The sequence below is a fragment of the Pocillopora damicornis genome, chromosome 3 (genome assembly GCF_964200805.1).
Source record: "Pocillopora damicornis chromosome 3, jaPocDami1.2, whole genome shotgun sequence".
Lineage (NCBI taxonomy): Eukaryota > Metazoa > Cnidaria > Anthozoa > Scleractinia > Pocilloporidae > Pocillopora > Pocillopora damicornis.
Window position 1 is genome coordinate 6,824,357 of NC_142672.1, and position 10,088 is coordinate 6,834,444.

The 10,088-nt window shown below is 38.2% G+C and overlaps 1 protein-coding gene across 4 annotated transcripts; it reads right to left on the minus strand.

Annotated features, from left to right (window-relative positions):
* Positions 1 to 115: 115 nt before the first annotated feature.
* On the minus strand, positions 116 to 8,887 carry LOC113665668 (uncharacterized). Of its 4 annotated transcripts, none has more exons than XM_089200199.1 (7): positions 8,767 to 8,887; positions 8,452 to 8,542; positions 8,213 to 8,294; positions 7,271 to 7,299; positions 4,824 to 4,901; positions 2,298 to 2,467; positions 116 to 1,936 (listed from the first exon to the last, which is right to left on the minus strand). In XM_089200199.1, the coding sequence occupies exons 1-7, from the start codon at positions 8,787 to 8,789 to the stop codon at positions 715 to 717; spliced, it is 1,695 nt and encodes a 564-aa protein (XP_089056325.1). In that variant the 5' UTR covers positions 8,790 to 8,887; the 3' UTR covers positions 116 to 714. The 4 variants fall into 4 exon arrangements, with proteins under 4 accessions (XP_089056325.1, XP_089056324.1, XP_089056327.1 ...); XM_089200198.1 differs by having other exon boundaries at positions 8,630 to 8,851; XM_089200201.1 differs by lacking the exon at positions 7,271 to 7,299 and having other exon boundaries at positions 8,767 to 8,852.
* Positions 8,888 to 10,088: the final 1,201 nt, after the last annotated feature.

Here is a 10,088-nt window from a genome sequence, read left to right on the forward strand (position 1 = left end):
TCTCATAGGTACTTTCTTTAAACAAACGATACATGTGCGAGTCGTACAGACGTGATTCAGACGTTTATTTTGGGGAGAGACAAAGACAGCGATATGCACTTCACTGCATAAACAGTTTTATCAATAATTTCTTTAATATGATTCAACACAGGAGAGCCCGGCCTATTCTAACAGCTCAGGGAGAAGAAGACAAGTTAGTCGAGATACCGGGAGTCCGAGTCACCTTGGAACAAATGACTGAAAAATTGTCTGAAAAAAGATGCCTTTCACATTGGTAAGCGGAAAGTTCAAGTCAACCGAATTAAAGCTGGCGAAGTTCTGCTTTCCCGATGTAATTACGTAAAATTACTGGAAACGAAGTACTGTTGTTTGTCTCACGATGCACTCACTTCCAGTATGGATCGCAGCGTTTCATTGTGCTTCCCCATGCGACAAGATCGACTGGATGACACGGCACGTCAACTCATTTGAATTATTATGCTCAACTGTGATTGACGCCGAGAATAATGCTTCATAAGACCCTTATGGTGACGGTAGACAGTCGACCCTATCGAATGCCAAGACTCTCATGGTAGAGTCGACACGTATCAATCCTCATCAGAAGTGACATTATGGTGAGAGAAACAACGACATTTCATTACGAACACTCCATTATTCCGCTATTTGATTTCCAAGCGCTCTATAACTTCTGTTGCATTTCTCTTTTAAGTCCTGTCACCTCCTTTTAGACCCCTTTTTGGCGGACTTACATCGGCCCCCAGACCCTGGTGCTATGTTCTGCGGACTGACTCCTCTCACTGTCATACTTTCATCAGGAGTCAATCGCGTCAGAGATATTCTCCTTTGTGAGAAGTAACTTTTACCAGGGGATATACCCTTACTTAACGCCTTATCAACATCTGAGTCAACTAACTTGGCTTTTGCTTTCGCTTTAACAAAATGAGCTTTGCAAGGCGGTTCAAACGTCCTCGCTAATTCTACAATGTCGTAACATTCCGAAGCCTTGAGCGCGTACTGACTGCGAAGGGCATGGTACGAGGTTGCCACATCCCGCGGGCTGGTGCACGTCGACCTAGGAGAAACCGCTGGTTTCGGGTGGCACGCTTCGCAAGGTGGTGATTTAAATACGGGCGGTTTTTTGCTGTCAACCGTGTGCGTGTTTGCAGACGGTCTAGGGAACTTTCTAGAGTTGTAACTGTTAGTTTTCAAGCTGGATGAATGAGTTCGAGTTTTTGGCACTGGTCTTGCCTCGGGATAAAGTGAACCAGGGACAAATGTAATACCTAACTGATATCCACTATTACGGAAAGTTTGTACGCTATCCGATCCATCATCCGAAGCGGAAATGCCATTATTGGACGAAGTATTCTTTCCCGCCGATGATGTTCGTCTCAGTCTGTTGACGGCAGATTTCGCTCGGTACAACTGCGGTGCGCTGACTTTAGCAGACTGAGTCCTTGAGTTAAACTTTCCACCGAATACAACTCGGTTCGAGAATCCTTTGGCCGAGTTTGAAGTTTCAGCTTTCTCTTCTTTGTATATTTCCCACAAAACAGTTTCCTCTCTCAGATTTTCCAGCTCTTGTAATCTGTGCATAAACAGATCATTCTTTTTTGATCCTCGAAAGCACGCGTCTTTAGTAGTCTCCTCGACCCACATTTCCGGATAAGGGTCATGGAATTTAAAGCCCAATTGCTCGGTGGACAGTTCCTCTGGCACAAACAATTCTTCGAACTGGGGATCATTTTCCTCCCATTCTTCCTTTGCTTTGGCATCAGCTTCAGCCAACTGCTGTTGGAGTTTTTTAGGATCTGGACCCTTCCCTGTGCGTTTGGTTCCAATGCGAGAAGACGGACGTAAAGTTGGAGAAGGGGAAGAAGTACGCGAAGGAGGTACTGATGATAAAGGGCGGGGAGGGGATGGACTGCTGGTACTCCTGAAATAGAACGAGAATGAGTTCAGTTCCCGAAATAGCAAAATAAGAATTCAATTTGTTCTTAACCCTCTGACCTCTAAGAGCGAGTAGCATGTAATTTCTCCTTACTGCATCACCCCGAGCCATACATTAAGGTTATGAAAATAGAGGAAATGATCACCAGCTAGAGAAGCGTTTGAGTGTCAGCACTATAGGAAATGTATAAAGGAAAGTATGCAGAATGTATAAACTGATGTTAGGATGTAAATGGTTATCTATCATCGGATGTGGCGAGGTTAAAGCGTCAAGTCTAGTACACGTGCAAAGCAGCATGAAGCCACGAGAAGAGAGGTTCGTAATTTCCTCGCCCAACTTTGTATACCTGTCATGACGACTGCAGGGTCTTGTAAGGTAGCTCGCACAGGTTGGTCCTAAGTCGTTACACGGTTCATGTGGAGCTTCCGTGGCCGGGATCTCTCTCTTACTCATGGCTGCTGCCAGCTGACTACGGCGAAGAGCAGGGCTTGCTATACCTTCATTGTTCATGTGGTGCTGTGGAGGATGACGTGGACACGTTTTGTAAATCTTCGAAAATTCATTCAATTTAACTTTCAAAAATAGTCAGTAGCACCCAAGCAGCGCGCTGGGGTTAAATGTTGGGGTGTGTCGCGCATATTTTAACCAAAAGCATAAGCTATTTTCATTGAATGATTCTGGAATGCGCGTTTACCAAATTAACTAACTCCTCTCAACAAACGTCAACTACTATCGGCACCATACAAACGACTTATTCCCGTAAAAATCGAACCAAACCGTTCGTGCCACTACCACCAAATTTTACCGACGGATCAAAACTGACTTATCACGACCATCTTACGCTACCTGAGTCTTAACACTGATAACTTGACGAAAAACTGACCAATCAGTTTACACGAAACAGACTTGAAACACTCGACTGGCAAACAACTCTTCCCTTGACTCTGATGATTAGATACGCTAAGGTTGTCGAAAAATTGTTCAACACTTACGAAAACAGTCCTTCACCGTACTAAGTTCACCCGGACGTTCAAACTACATGATCAAATGTTGCTCCTAGGTTCAAACCACTAACTGAAATCCATGGAGCAAAGTGATACCAACAAACTTGCCGATACTTTCAGCGAAAACTGTGATTGCTCCTGAAATTGTCGAGAAACGCCATCAAGCCTAAGTCATTTTATGGAGCCAAAAGAAAAAGAGACGACCCGTAATGACGTTTCTTATTAAAACCTTAGGTTTCAAAGAAAGTCTTCGAGCTGAAGTACGTTCGCCGAGTAAGAGCGCAAGCATCATGTGATTCAAAATAAAGATAAACATATTTAGGCTGAAAATTCAAGTAACACGAGGTACTAATGATAAATTGATAACAGTCATTGAAGGAAAAATAGAAGAATTTAACAGGTCTTACCGGTACTAATTTGATAGTACTGAGGAACGAAAACAATTCACATTAATTGTCACTCAAGCCACACGTACATGCTAGCTACTGACTAAAGGTTTCTTAGGCAACTGAAAAGCCTCTTTGCGTGCGAGAAACTCGAATTAGCTCGCTGCTTTTACAAAACAGGATTAGGAAATTTTTCGATTTTCAAAAGGCTAAGACAAGCGAACAGGCATTATGAATTCCATTCTCTTAGAAGAGAAAGTGTACCTCAGTTCGTGTGTAAAACCACTAGCTGTCAACAGATAGTGGCATTGTAAAATATCGTAGATGCAAACAAAAATTTTCTGTAAGTGCGCACCCTTAAAGTAGATTGAACAATCTGTAAACACCAAAGCGTAGGCCGTCAATCAAATCTCTAGGAGAAACAAGGCTTGTATTTTTCCATCTGCTAACAATCTTCATAACGACTCCCGAAGTAAAACTGAATACGCTTTTTACACTTTGAGTGACGTATTGTGAACGAGAAAATTTTTGAAGATTACTTTATCAAAGCTTACATCCAAGGTGGCTTGAATTAAAATACCAGCAAAAATAAATGCATACTACGGAAAAGATTTCTCGCTACTAGCAGTGGAGAAATTAAAATTCATCCTGTAACTTGTAAAACCTAAAATTACTTTGCATTATTTCAGATAGGCCGATCTCACTTGTGATGTCTTACTATGTGTCTTTCATCGGTTCTGAAATAATATTTTTCCGGTAACGAATGTCGACAACAATATTCACAACATTTATTTAACGAAAATAGTCATGCCAATAAACAGTATATCACTGCTTGGCTTTCTCAGGCTTTGAGATCTAGATTCCTAGATTAACGGTGGATAAAAAGAATTTAGATTATTTTCAATTTAAAAATAATATTCAGATAACAAATGAACCTTCCATGTAGCAGCTTTTGATAAAACGCTTGCAGGTGGTTAAATAGGAGTGAGGTTACAATGGCTTATGGTATATACGTAAAGGTCGAATACATAAACATTTCTTGTATCATAAAGGCAGATTTTATTTTTCCTTTTAATTCAAAGCAATTTTCTTTTGGATTCAGTATACTTGAAATTTTTCCAACACCGTAGTTCCAACGAGAAAATATCATGTTATGGTATGGTTGTGTTTTACCAAACTCAAACGTCAAAACGTGATGACACGGATGATAAATTGCAAATCAGCCAGAACACTGTACGTATCTTCTGTGAGTCGTACCTCACAGCAGGACAAACCATTGACAACCTTAGCTAGTCTATTCACAGTATACCACATCGTTTAAAAAAAATATGCTGCTTGTGATCTTCCGAGCGAATTTTCCGCAAAAACCGACAATGAAGTATAAGGTATTTATTCCATACAAAAATTATTATTGCTTATATTTGAGACTGATATATACAGTGTAGACAAGAAAAGGATCCTTAACTTTAAAGAAAACTATACCTTGAAGCTGTAGATTCTCTGCTGATTCATGCACTGGTTTACTTCTCGAACTTGCTGATTGAGCCGTTTGAAGAGTTGCTTTGGGGAAGGAAAAAAATTTTGAATATGAAAAACTTGTAAGCATCAGCTGTTCATAGCACAATGGATATCTAACGTTCATTTAAAGATGTATTGTGATAATGATTACAATGTTTTGGAAATTTGAATATTGACACCAGATTACAGAAGAAAATGTAATTTTGAGTACAATGACACCTCTGCAAATAAAAAAAATATATATTTAATGACCAAACAGTGAAGTAGAGGAGGTTTAAAGTGAAATCTCAATTGAAAGGTTCAGATTGTGAATACAGAGCAGCATTCACTTTTTTGCATATTTAGGCAGAGACAGACTTGACTCACTTAGGAGGGGAGAAGTACACAAAAAAAAAATCCTATTCCATGAAGCATGCCCTTTTAATTTGCCCCACATTTGCCTTCACTTTAAACTTAAAAATACAAAAATAACATTTTGCCTGTTTCTCAAGTTAACCAAGACATTTCTTTACAGTTGAAATATGAAGCCTTTAGTAAACTCTCACGGGTGATGTAGTACCAGAAGAGGAACCTTCAGGTCCTCATTTGTCACACCCTGCCCTTCACAGCTTTATGTCTCAGCTAGCATCTGAAAAAGGTGCCCTTGGTAAAAGGATAAGCTTGCCTGAGCAGTAATCTGTTAATAAATCCCTCAAAATATCAGATCCAAACCCTTCTGAGCCTTTGTATGTGGCATTTTCACCCAGAAGCAGCCTATTCACCCTTACTAATTTCTTCATTATTTCCTCCTTTTTCATATGTATGTCTATTACCATCTTCTATAGTTTTAAAATGTTCACACAATTTATATGAAATAAGTTACTGCAGCTGTGAACTAAAGAGAGCCTTTTCTGTAGTAGCCCTAAAATTTATGGACTTTGAAACAACTTCTGCCCTCAGAGAACTTTAAGAGAAAAAAAAGCCAAACAATTCCACGAGTTGGACTAAGAAAAAGTTGTCTTCTTTTTTTCATTTTTTTTTTCCAGTGGAGTTTACCAGTCAGCCCATTTTTTCTAGCATGGTCCAAACATATCAAGTATGCGTTACTGCAGGGTTTTCATTGGGAAAATTTAGTTGCAGGGTATTCTCCACAACTTTATAAGAAATATCCCAGGCCTCCAAAATTTAGCAGCAAAAATCTGCAGAGTAACAAGCAAACTCTCTATTGCACAATGCCAAATGAACACCCTGTTAATGAAGGGGTGTTAACTGCCAGCTTCCCCCTTACACTCTCTGGATTGCCGCTTATATTGACTGGAAATTATTTAGTTAAACCTTCATACCCTAACATCAGTATGCATATTCTCCATAAGTTCTCTATAAATTTTGCTAAAGTGCTAACAAGGAGAATTTAACAATCAAGAGCTTCTTAATTTGGTGATCATTTTCTTTATTCTCATGACCTTCATCTGCAATATGGGCTGATATGGTTAAGAGAAATTAGATGCTAGTCACAAGGTTAAGGGTAATGAATAGTTTTTCAGTGATGCACCTACAATCCTAAAATATTTAAGTTTATGATCCATCAAATGTTTTTGCTTGTACCATTGGTCTCGAGGCATCACATGACTGTATATTCCCCAGCAAAAAACATCTGAGGATATCACCCAAATGATATTCCCCAATTTTTAAATTCAAGTCCACTACCATAAGTCTTCACTTAAAATTTATGTTCAAGATAAGAGAAATTGTTTAGCAGTTGTTACAGAAGAAGGGAAACATTTTTTGTTTGTAAAGTGGAACCAGAGAACACTGAAAAGAAAACATCCCACGCAATGAACAGTAAGCTGTTTGAAAACATTTTTCATGTGCATTGAAAAATATTTGGAGAAGAATAAACACAAAAGCCTCCATTTTGTGTGAAAATGTGCTCACAAATTTGTACTTGGACATTATCTATCTCTTGAAGCTCATAGTTTTCCTCAAGCTTTGCTCTCATAAAGCTGTTTGCATCTTGGAACAGATAAATGTTTGTGGACAAATATCTGGGCATATTTTTGTGCCAAATAGAGGATATTGTTTATATATCTTCCTAAAGAAAAGATTTTAATTGTGAATCAACTGATATGTTAAGTTTTGGTGCCACAGTAAAGTGTTCTCCCTTTCAGGCAGTACATTTACCACCTGTAGTACCTCTTATTACTGTTTAAAATTGCTTGGAATTCTTGAAAATTCAACGGTAAAAGGATTGCTTTACCGGTTTGAAAATTTATTTTACCTGTCATGCTTAAAATAAAGGAGAACACTGACAGTAGCATAAAGGTTCCAATCTTAAGTGAGAGCCTATTTCTTTGGCTACACTCTGTCTTGACTGACACATTATTAGCACTATTAAAATGAAACTGTTAATTGCACTTAGTTCAATTTCTTACCAAAGTTAGTTTGAATTCCTTGACAGTATCTGAAAATTCCACAAAACATCTTACATTAAATGCACAGAAAAAACATAGATTACAAATGCATTTAGGGTCACATGTGTCTTTCCCAAGAATTCTGGCTCCTAATTCACACGTGTACAAGTAATGCCAAAACATTTCTTTGTTGTCTACAAACAACTGTATATATCATACTCAAAAGCATTGAGAATGAAATTTTTTATGAAACAAAGATTCTAGCCCTGAGAAAGCAAGAGGTACTAACCCTTGAATTGAATTGAGCTTTTAAAGAATAAGTTATTTTTTCGAAAAACTATAACAAGGTGGGATAATAATTTCTTTCAAAAAGTAGGGAGATGCTGGGAATTCTAATTTGTGGAAAGAGTGTAGACCTCTACCAAAGTTTGACACCTTTCCAATGTTTTAATTACCCTTATCTTTCTAATATACCTTCAAAATCACCTCAAGAGTGCTTTTTGCCACATCAAAGAAAATACCATGCCTGTATTCCAGAATCATTGCCAATCAGAAACATAATTTAGAAATTAAATTAATATTATGCTAAGTAAATTAAACTAATTTTTCCTTTGAAATATAGCTTTAAAATAGTTTTAGACTCTGCAATACGTATAAATTATAACACCCACGAGTTTTCTTTGTTTGAGAAATATCAATAAATAACTTGAACTTGTCAAAATATAAGAATTACACCTTTGTTGTTTGTTGAAGACTGGGATCTATAATTTACACGTCCACCTTCTCGTTGTTGCATGCCTTTGGATCACTTTCAAATCAGGTAAACAAACTGGGAGATTACATCTAATGCTCCTCTCAGCTTTGATTTAAGCCTACTCTATTCAATAAAAGGCATGAATACCGTCAAAATATCGGCATTTTGTCAAAGCTGGCATGAACTACGATAACAAGAAATTTTCTTACCATTTATTTCATCATCGCTAGACTCAAACAGCATGTTCGCCGAGGCACTTCGTAATGGTGTTGCACTTCTTGCTCGACCATTCTGCGAGAGAACAAAATGACAAAATTGTTGAGGAAAAGGGGTAAAGTGGATTACCAGCAGCAGCTGGATTACAAAAGTATAATACGTCATCTTGTAGAGGCAACGAGATTAAAACTGAACAAATATACAATCGTTAGTCAGCGCTAATTTTGCTAACCTGCTTTGAGTTATTTGCTTGTCTTCCAGAATGTCGGCGTGGAATATGTTTTATTCTACCTCGTATCCAATCTTTGTTGAGACTACGACCGCTGTGAAGATTAAAAGATCACGAACAGTCATTTGAGGTTTAAACAACACATACAACAACTGCACAACTAAATATAAACACGCCAGACCTGTGGAAGAAATTCCTATGAGTTATGGACGTTGCTGGGTTAGGAATTTGCCAATTTTGTGAATATACAGCACACAGAGAGGGTTTAATAGCCATACAATGAACTGGAACGGCCATATTTCCATTTACCATACTTACAGACTGTATTGTTCATGGCTCATTTGGTTGAATTCTTTCGGTTGCTACTCAACCGCCATTAGTGAATGGCTACCTCACTTGTCTCAAGGGAACGGAGGGTGCTAATTTGTTAAATTCTCGACAAGAGATTGACAGCTTTAAAAATAGCCGACAGCCAATCGGAAAGGCTAACATTATCCGAAGCTGTCCAACTTAATGAGAGTAAAGTTTAAACCAGGTTCAAACTTACTTACTTAACAATATTTTCTCCTCAAGTCAAGAAAGAGACTCACAAGATTTCCGATCGTCAATCTGTAAATGACTTGAGACAACACCGCGTCCTCTAGAGAGGAAACAAGGGCATGCGCATAAGGCAAGCAATTTTTTGGGGGGTTTTTGAGTACTAGTTAGGGGAGCATAAGAAATGCACGGTGGCCCATAACTGTCACGGCAAAAGAAAAAACCTCACAACAAAAAGAATAAGACTTTTTCTCTTTGCCGTGCGGTTTTTTCTTTCTGCCGTGAGGTTTTTTCTTTTGCCGTGAGGTTTTTTCTTTTGCCGTGAGGTTTTTTCTTTTGACATGAGGTTTTTTATTTTGCCACGAGGTTATTTCTTTTGCCGCGGGGTAATTACTTATGCCGTGACGGTTAAGGGCCACTGTACAAATGTGAGGCCAAACGAAGCGTGAGAAGCCGAGGAAAAAATAAAAGAAAGTTCACCGAAAAAAAAGCACATCCCTGAGTACCAAACCGTACACATATATTGATTCATTTGCATGGCACCGTCCGAGAGAAGTGGCTGAAACAATTTTCCAAGGTGTTACTACACACCTTCAAGGGTCCTCAAAGCTTATATGTTCCTGCTTACAAAATTAAAGAAGCTGAGAGCCTGTAGGTTATTTTTTTTTTAATTTGCATTTTTTTTCTATATATTATACTTACATATGTAATTACACTATAATTTAATAGATTATTAAATAAATAGGTAGCGAAAAGAAACAAATCAAAATACAAAAGTTGAGAAGAAAAAGGACACAACACAATTTTATAAAGACAGAAAAAAATTTCCATCCTGAATTCCTTCCCCTTATTACTATTATTATTGTAGGCTATTTACTACCATCGAAGACTTGTTTTCATCCAAGAAATAGTTCCATAAGGAAGAAAATTATACAGCTCGTTATCATGTGCGTTGTGAATACTTTCTCTAACACTTTTTTGCCGCCAATGTCGATGGCGCAATGTGAATCGACATTGGCGGCAAAAAACGCCTAATCAAATATTTAAGGGAAGTTTGGGCAACGTGTCAAAACAGGAAGATGGATGACTTCTTGACCTCCAGA

Coding starts and splice junctions, on each gene's coding strand:
- LOC113665668 (XM_089200198.1), bottom strand. CDS start 8,760: ATGGTAAATGGAAATATGGCCGTTCCAGTTCATTGTATGGCTATTAAA. Junction 7,300..8,212: donor TAGCGATGATGAAATAAATG/GTAAGAAAATTT, acceptor TGGAATTTTCAG/ATACTGTCAAGGAATTCAAA. Junction 1,937..2,297: donor CCCTGCAGTCGTCATGACAG/GTATACAAAGTT, acceptor GTTCTATTTCAG/GAGTACCAGCAGTCCATCCC.